At 57.6% G+C, this 18,588-nt stretch overlaps 1 protein-coding gene across 1 annotated transcript; it reads left to right on the top strand.

Moving 5' to 3' along the window:
- Nucleotides 1-7,611: 7,611 nt before the first annotated feature.
- Nucleotides 7,612-17,270, top strand: ST6GALNAC2 (ST6 N-acetylgalactosaminide alpha-2,6-sialyltransferase 2). Its single transcript, XM_066332062.1, has 10 exons — nt 7,612-8,037; nt 12,863-12,955; nt 13,074-13,131; nt 13,741-13,915; nt 14,625-14,790; nt 14,875-15,013; nt 15,176-15,279; nt 15,420-15,503; nt 16,078-16,177; nt 16,381-17,270. Exons 1-10 carry the CDS (start codon nt 7,913-7,915, stop codon nt 16,546-16,548), a joined length of 1,212 nt encoding a protein of 403 aa, XP_066188159.1. The 5' UTR covers nt 7,612-7,912; the 3' UTR covers nt 16,549-17,270.
- Nucleotides 17,271-18,588: the final 1,318 nt, after the last annotated feature.

The raw sequence follows: 18,588 nt of genomic DNA, 5'->3' as shown, positions 1-18,588 counted from the left end.
AGCCAGCAAACCTGGAGTTTGTTGGCTTCCTGGAAGGGGTTTTATAAGCAAAATAAATGGCACTGCTTTGGTCAAGCTGATCTTTCGTGCAGCCCTGTGGGTCGTGGTTATTTAGTGCACCCAGAACTGATGCTTTAAAGGCTGAGATACAGCAGATGGCAAAGCCAGGAAAGGGCAGGACTGAGGGGTAATGAGGTTACCTCCACCTGGAGAAGCTCTGTAGCTTGTGTGGACATACCTGAGCATTGCACACCTGTTCACCTGGCAGGACAGGGATCAGCACCAGCCAGTCACCTCCCTGAGGAGATGAATGAGCACTGGTGAGTTTGTCCTTGTCCCAGCAACTGCTCTCCAAGTATGTCAGATACTCAAGGCAAATGCATGAAGGGCTGGATGTTTCCCCCATGACACTATGCGGGCAAAAAGCCACCTCCAGTGTCCCAGCAGGTCCAGTGCATCTCCCTGAGGTTAACCAGCTGCACACTCACTGGACCTGCTTTGGTTGTGAGGTTTTTTCATTTCTGCAGCATTTTTGTTGGGGACAGCAGCGTCTCCAGGGACTCTCTGGGCTCCAAGGAAGGCATTTCAGCCGGGACTGTCAGCAGGGTTTGTCAGGATTGATTTTCTTTGTCCATTTTCCCTTGTGCTGCAGAGAGGCCAGGCGGTTTCTCATGTCTCACTGAGCTTGTTTGTGAAGGACAGCCTCCCACACTGAGAGTCTAAATGCAGAATTCAGCTTCTCTGCATAGGGTGTAGCCTGCTCCTGGCTGCTCTGCCCCTACGAGCCCGCAGTGTCGGGGGGAGCAGGGAGTTGTCCAAAATGCATGGTGCCTCTGTTGGGAATGATGCAGCCCTGTGGGAACACCAGGTCCATAGGGAGCCACAGGCTTTGGAACAGACCAGAAATCCTTCCTGGGCAGCAAACAGGGAAGCCTGAGTGAGGTTGGTCACTGAGGAGAAACTCCTGCACGCAGGAGCTCTGGACCTGCTGGATGCCTCAGCCCCTCACGGTGGCTGTGCACTCTGTCCCCAGGTGGCCCTGGTGGTGTCCCCTGGCCCCAGGCCCTGCAAGCTCTCCCTGATGGGCTGTGGGTGGGCACTGAGGCATTTTTGTTCCTTGCCTGTCCCTCAGGTCGTACCACATTGCTGTGGGTTGCTTAGTGACCAGCTCCACCGGGTATTCTTCCTGCCTGAATAGGGCTTTTCTCTTCCCAGAAATTGGAAGAAGTTTCTCTTAGACCTTTCCCCTCCCCCTCCTCCTCTTTTGTTCCTCTGTCCTTTGGGAAGCAGGAAGGGGCTGAATCCCACTGAGCAAGGATTCCCCAGTGGGTGAGGGGGCTTTGGGGATGGGCTGGCAGCCCCCAGCCCACGCTTTTCCCCAGTGCTGAGGCTTCCCAGAGTCAAGGGAAGGAAAAGTCGCCTTCCCAGGAGGCTTTCCGCAGAGCCTGCTCCCTCCAGGCTGTTCTCTCAACGCAGCTGACTAAGTTTGATATAATCAGGGGTAATCTTGGCTGGAGAAGGGCCTTTGCTGTGGTCTGGAGTTTCTCAGCGAGCTCAAAGCCACATCCTTCCCAACCCCAGAAAAGTGACTCTGACCTGCTGGTCCCCCTCACCTCCTCACTTTGCTCCTGTCCCCCTGCAGAAAGGCATCCTGTCTCTCTGTGGGCTGGCTGAGGTGTGGCACACACTGGGACACATCCCCAGCTGGAGGATGTCCAGCTGTGCACAAGTCCAGCTGTGCCTCACCAGAGTCACCTGATCTTGTGGCATGGGGCCCGGAGTGGCCACAGGAAGCTGAGTGGGGTTGGAGGTGGCATTTCCCAGCCAACTTCCAGCCTGGCACAAACTAATGGAATGAGGCCTGTGGAGAGCAGCTACAGCTGGAGCACCCTTGGCAAGAGCCAGGATTCAGGACTGGGCAAGCTCCCAGCAGGGTGAGTCCCAGGTGAAAGCAGCACTGCTGGGCTGTGCTGTAGTAGCCCCACCCTGCTCAGTGCCACTGGGCAGAGCCAGTGCCATGGTCAGGTGGCCAGGGCCACCCCAAAATCCAGGTCTCTGTGGCTGGCACGACATCAAGATTGTCCCCGTGCCACCAGGTGGCAGCTTGTGTTCAGAGATCTGTCTTTGTGCCGGGTCTGGCACATCCTGATCTGCCACCGGTGCTGGGCACAGCGCTGCAGCTGCCTGTGCTTTATGGCCCGGGGCTGCCTGGCCTGTGCAGAGACACCGCGAGCAGAGGTTTGGTACCTTGCAGTCACAAGGTGAGTGCAAAGGTGTGGCCTCTGCTCCTGCAGCACGGCATGGAGCTGTGGCAGCACAAGCAGAGAGACTGATGGTGCCAGCGACCAGTGGATTCCCCACTGCCAGCCAGGAGCTCTGGGGGCTGCAGGACTTAAACAGAGGCATTTGATTTGGGGGATAAATACACCACTGTGCCTCAGCATGTCCAGAAGTTGCTGTTTTGTCAGCCCTGTTTTTTTCAAAAGCTCTTGGAGAGTACCATGAACTGTTATTGCAGCTCCAGTGCCAGACTCCTCCTAGGGTTCCTCAAGAGTTAACAGCCTTTAAATATTCCCCACCAGATTGCAGAAACCAAAACCACTTGTCACCCAGAAGCTCCCATGGTGTCACCTTCCTGGAAGAGCTTCAAATTCTTTGCTTCATTTCCACCTTCTCCCTCCTTCAGTGTGACTGCTCACATGGATAGCAGAAGCAGAGACCACCCTGCCAATGAAGCAGGAGGAAGGGGACAGGCATACCTCCTGGGGACAAGTGAGTGGTGCAGAGTCCATCTCATCCCTGCTCCTGGTCAGTGCAGCCCTGCTCTCTGCATCTTGTCTGGGTTTGGCCTTACCAGGAGCAGAGACAAGGTGGGCTCTGCACCATGTCCTGGGGTGTGAGGTACCTTCTAAAGGTGGCAGCCAACCCCAAACCCAACCAGGTGCTGGAGGGAGCCACTGTGTGTGCCACACACGGCTCCAAGGCAGCCTTGTGCCCTGGTGGCACATCCATATTGTCACTCCTATCTCTTTCCGTCCCAGGCAAGGAACTGAGGCACAGAGCAGCCAGAGCTGGATAACAGCACCCAGCTTGCCAGCATGGCATTGCTCCTTCTGGATGTGTTACTCTTGAGCTTCTGGATGCTGTGGGAGTGTAGCAGAGCTATGTGCCTGCTCCAGGTCAGCACAAAAAGCTCTGTGTTGGAGATTTAGCAGGTGCTGTTGTTGCTCGGTTGCTGAGAGATTTGGGGCAGGCCTTGGGGGCAGAGGTGGAAGGTTTCCCCTCCTCCCCTCCCCTGTGTGGACCTTCTCCGTTTCTTGGGGATGTGGTAGCAAGTAAATCCAGTTGGACCAGAAAAACTATTGATAATAGGGGAGGGAGAACAAGATAAAGGAGCAGCCCATGGCTTTGTTGTACAAAAAGCACCAGCTGAGCTGCCAGGAGCCCTCACCTCCAGGTGCTGGAGCAGGGCCCTGCAGGTAAACAGCTCCAGGAGGTGCAGCAGGGCTCCTCTGCCAGGCTGAGCAACAGGACCTTGGCTGCTGCAGGGCTTTCTCAGCTTGGCCTGGCCAGCCCTTGGGGTAGTAAATTCTGGGAAGACATTTTCTGAGTCCTGGGGACATCCCAAGACCCCCTCCATCCCTCCCATGGTAGCCAAGAAGTGTCCAATGGGACCACACAGGTGAGTGAACAAGGGCCTGGGTCACCCACCCACACTCAAACATGGTGTCCCCTCTCCCCAGCTTTGGGCACAGAGCCTGCCTGACCCCAGGGACATTTGGCTTTGAGCAGACCTCGGGGACTGGTTGCCCTGCCAAGATCAGGGCAGGATCAGCCCACATCTGCTCTGCCTGGTCCAGAGCTGGCAAGAAGGGGGAGGGCAGTTGTTTGCATCATCACCTAATTTCTCAGAGGCGTTTCCCATCTCTGCACCCCTCCAGGCACAGCCCACAGCCTTCCAGGTTGCCTCATGCCAGTGGAGAGGGGATGGCCTTTGAACTGTGTGTTTGGCTTATCTGGGCCCTGGCCAGCGGTCCAGGGCTGACCAAGGGCTCTGCCATGCACAGGCACCTGTGATAAGAGCCAGGCTGGGCCAGCAGGGCCACGGGGAGGCAGCCAACAGGAGCCAGCCTGAGCCACATCCTGCCACTGCTCGTGAGGTCCTGACCTGCCACCCCCACAACCTTCCTGCTCTGGGGAAGTTTCCCTGGTGTGTTTCCCTGATGGCCACATCCTGCCACGCTGGCACAAAGATCACAGAGTCACAGAATCCGTTTGGTTGGAAAAGGCCTCTGAGAACATTGATTCCAACCTCTAACTGAACACCTTATCAACTAGACACTGTCACTGAGTGCCACATCCAGCCTTTCCTTAAACACCTTCAGGGACAGTGACTCCACTGCCTCCCTAGGCAGCCCATTCCAATGCCTGACAACCCTTCTGTGAAGAAATTCCTCCTAATGTCCAACCTAGACCTCCCCTGGCACAGGACTGTGTCCTCTCATCCTGTCACTGGTTCTGGGGAGAAGACACCAATCCCCAGCTGGCTACACCCTCCTGTCAGGGAGCTGTAGAGGGTGGTAAGGCCTCCTCTTCTACAGGCTAAACAGCTCCCTCAGCCTCTCCTGGCAGGATTTGTGATCCATGCCCTTCACCAGCTTCGCTGCCCTTCTCTGAGCAGTTTTGCAGCATCCCCAAGCCCCTTTCCCCACTGCAGCCTGGGCGTGTGGCAGAAGGGCAGAGCACAGCCCTGAGCATCTCTGGTCCCACAGCCAAGTGCAGCCACCACCTGCTGTCACCATCTCCAGGCGTCCTCCGTGGGATCACTTGTAGTAACACCTACAAATCCAACAGAAAGCCAAGCAGAGGGTGTCAGGGAGCATCCTCAGTGGGCGCTTGGCCCGAGCCCATTTCCCCCCGGCAGGGAGCACGGCGAGAGGAGCTGTGGCCGAGCTGCTCCCGCTGCCCTCCCCGCCCCGCCAGGCAGGGGCCGTGCGTCAGCCTCCCGGGACATCTGCTGATGAATTTTTCATGCTGCCGTGGCCGTGCCTCCGCAGGCAGCCATATGGCCCCGCGTCCTCGGGGGGTGACACAGCCACCCGCCCTGCCGGCCAGGCTCTGCCTTTCAGGGACCTGCTCTATCAGCAGCTTTTTGACTCTTTCTTAAATGTAACCTCTGATCCGTGCTGAATGAATTTGGATATATAAATCCTCCAGGAGATTTTTGGAGATCTCGTTCTCCCACCTGCACAGTTCATCACGGCAAAGACCACGAGATTTTCCTCCACCAATCTGTGGCTGGCAGCCAGCTGGTTCAAAATATGTTTATTCTCCTCTTGTGCTCTCTAGCCATGGGGAGGGATTGGGTTCTGTTTCCAAGAAGTAATCACTGGAATAAAAAGCCCAGGCTAAAAATGATACTTGCTGGTTTCCATTGTAATTTCTTTTATGTTCTTCTCCTAATCTTTTTTTGGCAACTACCATCCTAAAAGGTTTTTCACACTTATTTAACTTCTAAATTAAGCACTACTTAATTTTGGGGCATAGTCCAAAATGCATTGTAGCATAAAACAAGTAGAGCAGATGAAGAACTGTGCATCTCATTTTCACCCCGCTGAAAATAAAACCAACAGTAGAAAACCATATATCATGGAAATGTGAAGAGAGATGTGAAGAAACCAGCTCCTCCAGCCTTTGAGGCTGCCACTCCACCAGCATTTGCATCGTTGGGCCATAAATGTTTCCAAATGGCAAATTCCTGACTTTCCCCAGGTCACTTCCTCTGGACCATTGGTCATCCATCTGGAGCCAAGCCTTGCTATGTCCCTTGTGACTTACTTGAGCAGTTGGTAATAATTAGCTGTGGTTAACGAAGGGCCAGAGTCAAGAGCACGTGAGCCAAGGCAGCAGACCACAGGGAGCGAATCCAGCGGCTCAGAGCGAACAAGGCAGACCCTGAGTCACACCGGGTGGGGACAGCTCCAGGCTGGGGGATCTCTGAGCAGGACCCCAGACTCAACCATGCTGTGCTGGCTCTGAGGCTTCCAGAAAATGCCTGTACTCCTGAGGGCTGGGAGCAGCTTTCAGTGATAGACGCAAGAAACATCAAATCCCTCCATCATTGCACCCCCATTTCTGTGAGCTGCCTTTTGCACTAGGGTACATGTGACCCCCCCCTCTTCCTGCCCATCCTTCTGCAGCTTTAGCTCCAGCTGGGCTTTACCAGTTTCATCCCTGTGTGTCTCAGTGGTCATGGTCTGCCCTGTCCTTCCAGCTTCTTGCCTGTTCTCTCCTTCCCTGAGACAACCTGTGCCCAGTCAGCCTTCGTGTGACAGCTCCAGTGCACAACAGCAGGGTCCTCTGCAAGTTTGCTTTAAAATCAGCCTGGCCACTATTCCTTTGTGGTGTCCCAGGTCCAGTGTGCACTTTCCCAATGGGACAAGGTCAGCAGTGACACCACTGCCAGCTCAGGCACAGAGCTGCTTCCGTGTTCACACCACAGCCTGGGCACTCCATGGATGCCAACGTGGTGCCACCCCCACAAAGCCAAAATTCCCAGAGGACCACAGCTGGCAATGGAGGGATCTGTAGTAATGGAAGAAAGTGGAGACTGAGGCAAACTCCTGTTAAAATGTGGTTTGCTTTTATCTTCCTTTGAACCTGTCTGGGCAGGCCAGAAAGGAAGCAGGAATTGGTTGGATCTGAGGGGATAAAGGAGTGTTGGGGGAAATGCAGCCACAGTGGGACTCAGGAACAGGCATGGGCTTTGGGTCCAGGTTTTGGGGCCGAATAATGAAAGAGGGTATTTGTGGAGGGCCTGAAGGCGTGTGACAGCTTGGAACAACGTATGAGTGCTCGAGGAGCCAGGGCACAGGGTTTGGATGGAGCAGGGCTCACCATCGTGCTGCTCCCTGAGTCTGGTGACTTCCTAAAGATCCAACCCCCCAAAATCCGTACAGTTCAACCGAAAAGGCTTGTTTGCCTGCCGAGTCCCTTCCCCCGCTGCAACAAACAGTTTGGTATGCATATCCTTCAGTTCGCAGGCTGGTTCTTTCAGAGCTGAACTAAAATAACACTGAGATATTCTTTCAAAAAAGAAACTGGAGCACATCCTCTCTGAAAATACCAAAATAATTCATGCAAATATTCCCCCAAACCCGTTTCTCTTTTCTTCCAACCCAAACTCTTTGTCGAGCTATCCACAAAGCCCCCAAAGGTGTTGTTCGCTGCAAATGCACATGATCCATTCAGCCAGGACGTGGCCGGGCACTCAGGACCCGCACCCCAAACGTGTCCTCCCTTTTCCCCACATCTGCTCCCTCCTGGCGGGTTCACCGGGGGGCTGCGGGTGTGTCACAGGGTGCTGCTATCGGGCACCTCAAGGTCCATCTGGATTTCAAAGTGCGCAGTTTCTGATAAGCACAAACAACCCGGCGCCCGCTCAAGGGTGGCACCGTGGGGCCGCCGGGTGCCCGCGTGGGCGCAGCCCAAACACGCGCGTGTTTGAGTCGGACAAGAAAGTAACAAAAAGGGGAATCCTGTTTATGAGCCGTGGGTGGGTGGCATGAAAAGGAGGTTTAAAAAAAATAATATATATATATATATAAAAATAGAAAAATCTTAGTCCCCTTCTGCTCTGGGTAAATGTTTAATCCCCAGCTCGGAGAAAAAGCAGCTCAAAAGTGCTTTTTTCCTCAGCAAGTCTGAACCAGTCAGCCTGGTGCCTCCTCCCTCCGGCTCACAGCCTCCCTCCCACCGCTCCCGAGGAATATCCCAGCCTGCTCCAAAGTGCGCCTGGGCACCCGGGGCAGCACGGAGCCAGCTCACTGCCGTGTCCGCGCCCACGGGGCTGCGAGAGCAGAGGGGCCGGGAACTTTGTGTGCCCGGGGCTCCCGTGGCTGAATTTCCCGGGATGGGCTCCCCGCACTGGAAAAGGCTCTGCCTTTTGCTCCTGGCGGGTTTAACATCCTCCCTGCTCCTCTACAGTCACTACCGCGCTACGGTGGAGGCGCCCAGCAGCCAGAGGACCCTAGCCAAGTAAGGGGGACGGGGCTGGGAGGGGGTGGGAGGCAGGGATCTGTAAATCCAGCACGAGGTACCGTGCTCTGGCATGGGGAGCGGGAATCGGGGTGCCGGTGTGGGCACCAGCCGAGCCCAGAGCTGCCCAGAGCGGGACCCCGAGGCTATGGGGGTGTCTCCGGGGGTCCCCGCGCGGGTTCAGCGCGTCCCAGTGCGAAGAGACCATTGCTGAGCGCAGGGACGGCGGAGGGTGAGGATCAATCCCGCTTCAGCTGCCGGCGGAGCCGCCGCGTGTTCCCGCCGGGCTGGTGCGGGATGGGAGCCCGCCGATGGTCCCGGGGGAGGTTTGGCCCCATGGAGCTGCTCTGACCGCCCCTTGCAGAGGCCGGGCACGGCTGCCCTGGGCTCGGATACCCCGGGCTGCCCACACCACAACTCCGGGCTGCAGCGCTTTCCGAACTCCAGCGATTTACAACTCCCCCTCCGTCCGCCTTTCCTGCATCCTCGGAACCTCCCGAAGCGCCTTCCCGAGCCTCCCCCGTGCCCAGCGGGAGCAGAGGCGCTGGGGTGCCCCGGGGAGCCCCGCCGAGTGCTGATGAGAGGGCGGGGGAAGGAGCCCACACAGCGCTTGGGCTTCGCGACCAGCTGCGAGCATCAGGTGCTGGGCCAGGAGAGCGCTGTGCGTGTCCCCCACCGGGCCCTGGGCGCTTTTGGGTGCCGTGGGTGTGACAGTGCCCAGCTCCCTGGGGGGATGCTGTGGGGACCGGAGCCGGTCCTGCAGAGGGTGAGATTTGCAGTGGGATTTGCTGAGGATCCAGCCCGCTGAGCTGCCTTGGAGTTCAGACCTTCTCTCTTCCCCAGCTGGGAGCTCTCCTTGCCCGATCTCATCGTGCCAAAGGCAGAGGTCCCCTCTCCTGGCGGGCTGGTGGATCAGGAGTGTCTGCAGCAGCCTGGGCTGTTGTTGGCTCTTTCCCTGCCGTGCTGGGTGTGCAGCAGAGCCAGCAGCAGCGTTACCTGGAACTGCTCGGGACAGTCAAATGGCCCACAGAGAGCTTGATGTCCACGGGAGGGGAAACTGGGGCCCATGAGGGCGGCAGAACCTGCCCATGGATCGCAGTGGAGCTGGGAATGGAAACCCTGACACAGGGTCTATGGCCCAGTGAGAGCAGGGTGTGGAGAACACCCATGGGATGGAAGCAGGGAGGAGGATCCCCCCCACCACATATCAAGTTAACCCTGCCTGGACCTGCCACAGCCGCAGGTCACCTTCCTTGCAAAGCCAGCCCAGGCTCCAGCCCCTGGACTGATGGGACCAAGGGACAGCCTGTCCAGCCCTGGAGCGGGGCCCAAGTGAGGTAACACAGAGCTGACCTGCGCTCCAAAGCTCTCCTGGACTTGGGTTTAATTCAACCCCTAAAGCTTAACTCAAACCAGAGTGCAGTCTGTTGGCTTTGATTCCCTGTTTACAAACATGGCACACCATGAGGGCTGCTCGTCCCAACAGAGCTGTGTCCCTGGAGGAACTAGCACTGCCCTGCCACTGGAAGCACGGCTGAGTCTGGAGCTGCAACTGGGCTGGCCATTTCACATGGCTCAGGTGCCATCGCAGAGCACTCATTTCCTGCTCTGCCAGTGGGGCAGGAGGGTCAGGGTCCTCACCTGTGGGTGCAGGGGACCCAGTTTCAGCAGGTTAGTGTGAGCAGTGTCTCCATGCAGAGGTACAGGGGGACAAAGGGGATTAGGAGGAAGCTGATCCCCTGATGGATGGTGGCTGCAGCCAGCACCAGGTCACCTCAGGACCAGATCCCCACAGCAAAGACAAGTCCCCCTCTAGTTCTGCACAAAGCTGGTGGCCCTATGGAAGTGGGCAAATGCCCTATTCCCTGCAGAGCTGGGATGGAGAGAGCCAAACCCCTGGGGTTCAGCTGGGCACAGCCCTGTTCCACCCCCTGCCAGTCCATCTCTCCCAAACCCCACTGATGAGCTGCTGGCTGCACTCGTGGCTTATTAGGGCAGATGGGATGAGCCCAGAGCTCTGCCCAGCCTCACTGTCCCACCCCTGCTCTGCACCAGGGAAAGATGCTTCTGGAGCTCAGCCCTTCACGGTGAGATGGAGCAAGAGCGGGTTCTTGTTGCTGTTTTGGCTCCTTCAAATATCTCTATGGGGCCCTGGGAGTATTTGCTGAAGATAAGGCTGGAGTGTGTGTTCACAACACTCACACACAGCGTTATCTTCCGGAAATGAGGGATGGCCTTGAACCAGGAACGTCATTTTTATGAATGTCACGATGGTGAGGGAGCGCACCCAGGCTTGGCCAGCTCTGCTGCCACCGCCGGTGCCCAGGCAGCCACAGCCACTCCTTCCCTCAGCCCCATTGTGCATCTGTTGGTCCCGGGCAGGATTGTCATCTTCTGAGTCAACCAAGCAGCACGAGGCGCTTCACCACATCCTGGCAGGTGACGTCAAAGCGCTTGGCTCCCCATCACGCTGCCGAGCTGCTGTCTGGTGGGGGGCCGGCTGCCCCACGCCCTTCCCGGCAGGGTTTGGGCAGCAGCAACGCTGGAGAGCTGGCTCCAGCACCCAGAGCTGGCAAGCAAGTGCAGGGAGGTGCTGGCACTGGTTTATCAGCTCAGCACAAAGCTTGGACGAAATGATGAGCAGGTGCCGCCCACTGTGTCCGGCCATGGGTGGAGGTGTGGCCCAGCTCCCATAGAAGGTCGGCAGGAGCCACCTCCCTCCATCCTGGGCACAGCCAGGCTGAGCCTCCTGGGGCTGCCACAGATCCCTGGCAGCTCAGAAAGCAGTGCAGCACTCTGCCACTGCCACTGCCCAGGGCCTTGTGCTGCAGGCACCGGGATCAGCCCGGGAGGGGAACAAACAGGAGCAAGAGAGTTTGGGGAGCTGGGGAGGGGCTGGCTGGGCAGAGATGTGCAGCTGGGGCTTGTGGAGCTGGTGGGAAGGGCTGTGGAGGTGGTGAGGCTGGGAGAGGCCTCTGTGGCCAGAAAATGGATGGTTGGCCAACCCAGGGGCGTTGCCTGCAGGGACTTCAGTGCTTTGCCGGAGCCAGCCCTGGCATTGGAGCAGGGAGGTTTCCCCAGTCCCTGGTCCATCTGTCGGGAGGTGGGGGTGTTGATAAGCTCTGCTGTTGAGGCACACGGGCTGGGGGTCACCTGCACTGTGAGATGGAGGCAGCACCTGGGGCTGGGCAGCTCCCTGGGGCAAGCTCCCTGCAGCCCAGGGCAGTTCACCAGGGCTGAGCTCACTCGGGGTCCTGAGCTCCTGGCTGTGGGACACTTCTATGGGAGAGCTTTGCTCTGGAGGACGTGCTGTTGGTACCTGGGCTGAAGGAGCAGCTTCCACCAGGTCTGGTACAGCCTCTGATGGACCCTGCACTGCCCCCTGGAAGCCAAGGGAATAGACAAGTTTGCTCAGGCCGGAATTAGTTGGATGCTTGCAGGGGTAACACCAGAAAAACCCTGCAGAAAGCTGCAGCTCTGCATCTCTCTGGGATGGCTCAGTCCCATCTTGGTGGACCTTCTTGAGGATTTACCCTCCTTCCTCTCTCTGCGTGCTCAGGTGATCTCAGGATGAGCCTCAGGGGTGAGCTGTGCTGACCCCTGGGCTGTAGCATTGTGTTTGGGGTGGTGAGGGCATTGCAGGGCTCTGCTCCTGTTGGGAACATGACTTCCAATGAGACCCCGAGGCTTGATTTAAAAGCTGCCCTGCTCCACTGCTGGGGCTCAGCCTGCTGCACCCTCAGCATCCCCTGCCAAGAGCTGGCAGCACTGGCATGGTGAAAGGAAGGTGCTGGGACAAAGCCTGCTTGGGTCTGCCTTTCCATCCACGCCTGGGGAGATGCTCCAGCTCCCAGTTCCAGGCCCCAGGCAGGGTGCTGGGCTGTTCCCCCACGTCATGCCATGCCCCCAGAGTGGCACAGAGGAGGGTTTGGGTGGCAGACGGGTTTGGATCTGCTCCTGGGCAGGGCTGTGGGTGCCGCTGGTGTTGACAGGGGCCGTGGCAGGGACAGAAACCCAACGCCCGCTGTGCCCCTGTGCCAGGCAGCGTCACGCCAGCGGGGGCTGGGGGGGGTGAAGCTCCGCTCCCCACCTGCCTCTACCTGTCCCCAGGCTCCCAGGCAGAGATCCCGTAACAAGGAGCCCTTGTCTCCTCCACAATAGCCCCGTTCTGGCCGCAGCACCTGCCGCCCGCGCTGCCGGCGGGGCCGGGGGCTCTGAAGGGCCTTTCTGTGTGGGGATGAATGGGAGCCTGTTCCCCTCCGGTGGGCTCCCACCTCCTGCTCGCCTGCCCACCCCCAGCCCCACTGCCCCCCCAGGGGCTAGGTCAGCCTGGCCCCGTGGGACTCAGGGCATTCAGGGCATGCCCCAGCAGCCCCCATGGCAGAGGGGGTCCCATGCACCCCGAGAGCCTCCAGACCGCAGTTGCTGATTGCTTCTTCAGTCTAACAACTAAACGTGTCCTGCTGGCCTGTCCAGTTTGTTCCAGCCCAGTCCCTGTCGGACTCAGGAATGGTGGGATGGTGGGAAGAGCCAGGGAGGTCTCAGCAGGATTCCCCCAGGCCTGCAGGCTGGGCTGGGTGTGGGTTTTGGTACCTGGGAGTCCTGGAGGTATGACCCACCAGGAGATGGTGGCTGCACAAACCCTGTATTTTCCAAATCCCCTGTCTCTCCACTTGCAGATGGGGGTGGGTGGGCACAGGCAGTGGTAGGGAGGAGATAAATGGAGGAGTCATGGTCCTGTCCTGTCTGTGGCTCTCACAGCTGGGGGGATGTCAGGGTGCTCAGTGTCACCTCCTCAGCTGAGCCCTCACTTGTCTTCTCCCAGCTTGCTGCAACCAGGGCCACTGATCCTGGCTCCCTCAGAGACACCGCACGGAGCCGGCAGCCGGGGCTGGGCTCTTGGAGGCACCTTGGAGAGGTAAGGAGGGAAGATGCTCAGCCATCCTGGCAGGAACTGGGAGCCCCCACCCACTGTAGGATTCCCCAGTGCCCAAGTGATAGATTTTTAACTCTGCCATATGTTTCCCCCATCCCAGTGGGAATTCCTTCAAGCCCTCTGCCAAGCTGGAAGAGCTGGAGCCCAGCAGAAAGCAGGTAATCATTAACACAGCACAGTAGTGTTCATGGTGCCCCTCCAGGCTGGGTTTTGTTGGTTGAAGGGTTGTGTGGGGAGGCTGAGGAGGAGCAGCATCCTCTGGGAGGGGTTTACAGAGGAGCAACCTTGTCCATCCACACAAGTGATTCTCCCCAGGCCTCCCTGCTGCCATTCTCCCATGGAGGCTGGAGCCAGCATCACCACTCCCCTCCAACACTCTGACTCCTGGGCCAGAAGTCCAGGAGACTCATGGGGATGGACCCAGGCCCAGGGGGACTGTTACTGGTCTCATAGAGCAGAGCTCTAATGGGGCCCACACTTTTAACAGGGTGCCCACACCTGAAGGTGCTGGATCTTTCACATCCTCAGGTGACTTTGTAAGCCCTGGTTCTCTCAGCCTCACTGAGCTGGGTGCCAAAGGCCATTTTGCAGGACAAAACCAAGGCAGGAGGCAGTGCCCTGCCTGAGTGACCCAACATGGGATGGACAAGGAGCATTTCTGTCCCTGGGTTTGTTCTCACCTTGGTGCCTGCTGAGGGGTGGAGGTGTCCCAGGGAAGGTAGACCCAGGCTGGAGATTGAGCAGGGATCCTCCCTCCTCCCTCCCAGCCCAGCCCCTGCCTCCACTCGGTGATGGCCACAGCAAAGGCAGACCCCAAGTTTCGGGAGATCTTCCGCTTCAACACCCCTGTGCTGATGTGGGACCAGCACTTCACCCTGGAGACCTGGAACAGGCTGAAGACACGACACGTCCCCTATGGCTGGCAAGGCTTGTCCCTCGCAGGTACAGACCCAGCTGGGATGTGGGGCAGCTTGAGAGGACTGGGGAGCCCAGCAGAAGGGACTGGAGATGTGGGACAGGCAAGGAACCCTGCAGAGGAGCCAGGAATGTTGATCTCTTCCCACCCCACCTCCCAGGGCAGAGGGTGCAGCTTTGCAAACACTGCTTGCTGCATCTTATGACATTTTCCCTGAATAAAAGCTGCAGTGTGTCCGTGATTATTAACTGGGGCTGGAAGAGCTCGGACAAGCAGCTCCATTGTTGTTCACAGAGATTGTTTCCCTTCCCACCCCAAACCCACTCTCTGTTCTCCCTGGCAGCCACTGGCTTCAATCCCTGGGTTGGGAAGTCCTGGGAACAGTGAGCAGGAGAGAACCAGTGGCAGTTGCAGAGACATTGTCAGGAGGGGACGTGGCTGGCACAGGCAGCAGCATCTGCAGGGCTGGGGCTGGAGATATCTGGATGCATCCCTGTGCCTTGCACAGCCCTGGTGGCCACTGTTTGTAGCAGGGTTAGGAGCATAGGGACATAAGAGATAGGAGAAGGTGACACCAAGCTGGGAGAGGAGGGGCTGTCTGGTGCCCCCCTGTCCACCTGCAGACCTCTCTCCTGCACAGGAGAGGTGTGAGTTTTCTCGAGTGCTGCTCCTGGCAGCACGTGGGTTGACACACACCTTTTCCCTGCCGACTGGTCACATCCTGCTCCATTCCAGTGGTGGGCAGCACCCTGCAGCTCCTCAACACCTCAGCCAACCGGCACCTGTTCGACAGGGCCGCCTTCCCCGGGGGCTGTGTCCGCTGCGCCGTGGTGGGCAACGGCGGCATCCTCAACGGCTCGCGGCAGGGCAAGGCCATCGACAGCCACCACCTGGTCTTCAGGTGAGCCTGAATCCCGGGCAGGATGGGGCCACTGGTGCTGGGAGATGCCAGCCCCTGCACACGTGTTCTCTGCTTTTCCTGCAGGCTCAACGGTGCTGTGATCAAGGGCTTCGAGGAGGACGTCGGCACCAAGGTCTCCTTCTACGGCTTCACGGTGAACACCATGAAGAACTCCCTCATCTCCTACGAGGAGTACGGTTTCACCCGCATCCCCCAGGGCAAGGTGAGACCCTGAGGGCTTGTTGGGGCGTTGAATCAAATTGTCCCTTCAGGCTGGGCTTGCTTCTGAGACCTCCCCATCTCAGGAGCCCTCAGTCCTCACCTGCAAGTGTGGGCAGTGTCCTTAAACCCCCCTCCAAGTGCCCTGTCTGTGTCCCTGCTGCAGGACCTGAAGTACATCTTCATCCCCTCGGATGTCCGTGACTACGTCATGCTGAAATCAGCCATCCAGGGCAGCCCAGTGCCCGAGGGCTCAGACAAGGGGGACGAGTGAGTAGCTCCCCAAGATCCCCCCTGCACCCCTGGTGATGCAGGCATGACTCACCTGTCCTCACCCCACATCTGTCCCTACAGGGATAAATGCCGAGGAGCTCCCATGACAAAGTTCTGCCCTTCTTGTCTTGCTGCAGGCCACAGAAGTATTTTGGACCAGAGGCATCTGCAGAGAAATTCAAACTGCTGCATCCTGATTTCTTGCAGTACCTGACAACAAGGTGAGAGCAATGAGCACTGTGGCTGATGTCTGGCTGTGCTCCAAGCTGGGCTAAGACCACCTCCCTCCCCCCTCTGCTCGTTCCAGTACAGACCAGTAGCTGCCCAGCATCAAAGTGCAGTCCCAGTCTCCCCCAGACACTGGAAGCAGCCCTGCCCTGGTTTGCACACAAGGCAGAGGCATCTCTCCCCTGCCATTCCTGCTCACTGCAGCACAGCACACATCCCCTCCTACACCTCTCCGTGCTCACCTTGCTTCCATTCCCCAAAACAAATTACATTTTGTCCCAGTCTAGCAAGAGCAAAGGTAGGGCCCAACAGGATGGTCTTTTCCTGCTTTTCATGAAAGCAGGTGCCTGGGTTGGGGTGGCTCCGAACAGCAGAGAGGTGCCTTTTACCAACCTCTGAGCAAATGAGAGTAGCCATCAGAGAACTCACCTGAGCCCTGTGTTTCACTCAGTGCTCCTCCTGCCTTACTGGGCACTGGTGTCACTGGAGAGGGCTGTGTAGGTGTGGGTCTGGGGGCTGTAGGGCTGTGCCAGCCCTGAGCCCCCACAGCCACCATGTCCCCATCAGGTTCCTGCGGTCGGAGCTCCTGAACACCCAGTACAGCTCCCTCTACATGCCCAGCACCGGCGCCCTCATGCTCCTCACTGCACTCCACACCTGCGACCAGGTAAGGGGGCCACAGGGCCACTGCTCCCCTGGGGAGAAGGGAATCCCCCCTTTGGCTGCTGTGGGGTTCCAGTGTATCCTGGTGGCATCCTACACGTCCCCTGTCCCTTCAGGGCCCCCACTGAAGAGAGTGGTGATGGTGATGGTCCACCCAAGGTGAAGCCTTGACCCTGTCCTCTGTCTGCCCCACCTCCTTCCCCACAGGTCAGTGCCTACGGGTTCATCACGGCCAACTACGAGCAGTTCTCAGACCACTACTACGAGGTGGAGAAGAAACCCCTGGTGTTTTATGCCAACCACGACATGATGCTGGAGGCAGCGCTGTGGAGGAGCCTGCACCGCGCAGGGATCATCACCCTCTACCAGCGCTGAGGCCGGGAGGTCGCCCACAGGGGCAAGTCCAAGGACTCTTGTGGCTCTTCTCTCCTGAGGGTCACCTTCTCCCTCCTGAGGGCCTCTCCCAGCTGTCCAGCCAGCCCACGGAGCAGACTTGCTGCGCCACAGCCAGCACTGATGTGAGGGTACCGGGGGAGCTGAAGCTGGTGGAGGAATGTTGTATTTTGTCAGGGATCAGTGTGATTGAACATCACCTTGGGGGCAGCCAGAAGCAGCACAGCATGTGGCTGTGCCCTGCCAGCCCCATGAACGTGCCTGTGGGGCAGCAGTGGCCCCTGTGGAGCACAGGAGGGGCAGGGTGATGCTGGAAGAGGATGCTGGAGATGCTGGAACATGCACTTCAGCTAAAATACTCATCACCGTGGTGGGACGGCAGCAGGCAGGATAAATCCTTGCACTGGAGAGGTGACAGGTGGTGACATGTCTGGAGAACACCTCCCTCCAGAAAGACTGTAGAAAATCTGAGCTCCAGCCAGCTGTGTGTGGATGTGTGCCACGTTTCAGAAGGATCTTTGCCTCCCTGGTCAGAGGGCACAGACAGCAGGACAGACACAGTGGGCCCTGATACTGTCACCCTCTGAAGTCTGGTGTGTTCTGACAAGGAAGGGGCTCAAAAGCCATCAGCTACAAGGAGGGTCACTGCACCTCAGCCAGGACCCCGGGAACAGCTCCAGGCTCTGAGCAGCCCGGAGGTGACACTGAAGGTCTGTCAGCCTTTTCTGGCACAGGGATTCTGTGGTGCCCTCTGAGAGGGAGCCCCACACCAGGTGGGTCAAAGTGATGGTCACTCTTTTAATTTCCTTCCCCAAACCCCAAGGGAGGGGAGGGGAGGGTCCTGAACCCTTCAGCTGTCCCTCATACACCAGCACTGCTCAGGGACCTGGGGGGGCCTCTCCAGCTGGTGGGGGCTGGAGACAGAGCAGTGTAATCCAAGACACCTTCCCACTTTGTGTAATTACATAAATGTTGAATGATTGTTTTCCCTATGCCTGTTTCTGTTGTTTTGATGAACTGGGTGGTGTGAGACCCCCCCCCCCCCCTTTAGCTCCCACAGCAGAGGAGCAATAACAGGGAGTGAAAACAACTGGGGAACAGCTCCAGAGGCTCCAGAAACCAGTTTAAGTCATGGAGACTCAGACTGGAAGACCTGTTAGCTCTTGAGCACAGCCCTTTTCCATTTGAAATGCTATTTGCTGTAGGAGGTAGGTGTACAGAGATGGCAAAAGATACCCTGGCCCTGAGCCAGGGAACCTCCAAACCCCCTGAAGCTCCATGCAGGCCGCTTCCAGCCAGTTCACAGACGCAGGCTCCAAGCCTGTTCCAGATGTAATCTCTAGCTTGGGGCCCATCTTGTGTTCCCACGTCTCATATTAACCTTTGTTCCCATCAGAGCCACCCTACACTGGTACCACAGCAGCCTGTCAGGCCTGTTTTGTGTTCCCAAACACTCAGCAAAACCTTTCCTGACACAAATGAGCCTGATCCCTCACATCCCCTGGCCAAGACACTGAAACCTCCTCAAACCAGCTGTGGCCAAGCCTCAGGTGACATCAGCAGCACCGTGACTCAGGCAAGATGAGCAGGACAGTGCTCTCAGTGCTGCAGTCCTGCCTGCATCATCCAGCTCACAGCACCACATCAGGAACTAAACACTGGAAACCACCACATGCACCTTCCTTTCACCTTCCTTTCCCAGCCAAGGGTGGAGCCTGGTGCTGGAGTTAACTCCATTTTAAGGACTTACTCATGGCTGTACTCCCAAGCACACCACAAAAATCGTTTGGCACCAGACCTTAGCTCTAAGTTAGTTTTGTCACACTGTTCCCATGAACTACTTCTGGGACAGAATCTGCAGACACTGAAGTCTTTGTGTTACCAAGTTTGCTATGAGGGGTAAACTCACAACTGCCATTTCAGGAAGGGTTTTAATCCAAAATCCTTCCTACCTGCACAAAATCATTTCTGTGCAAGAATAATCAGAATCATTGCAGTTGGAAAAAACCTTTAAGAGTATGG

Source organism: Sylvia atricapilla, chromosome 18 (assembly GCF_009819655.1).
Source record: "Sylvia atricapilla isolate bSylAtr1 chromosome 18, bSylAtr1.pri, whole genome shotgun sequence".
NCBI classification, from domain to species: Eukaryota; Metazoa; Chordata; class Aves; order Passeriformes; family Sylviidae; genus Sylvia; species Sylvia atricapilla.
Note: the sequence above shows the minus strand (reverse complement) of the source record. Positions and strands in the feature narration are given on the sequence as shown.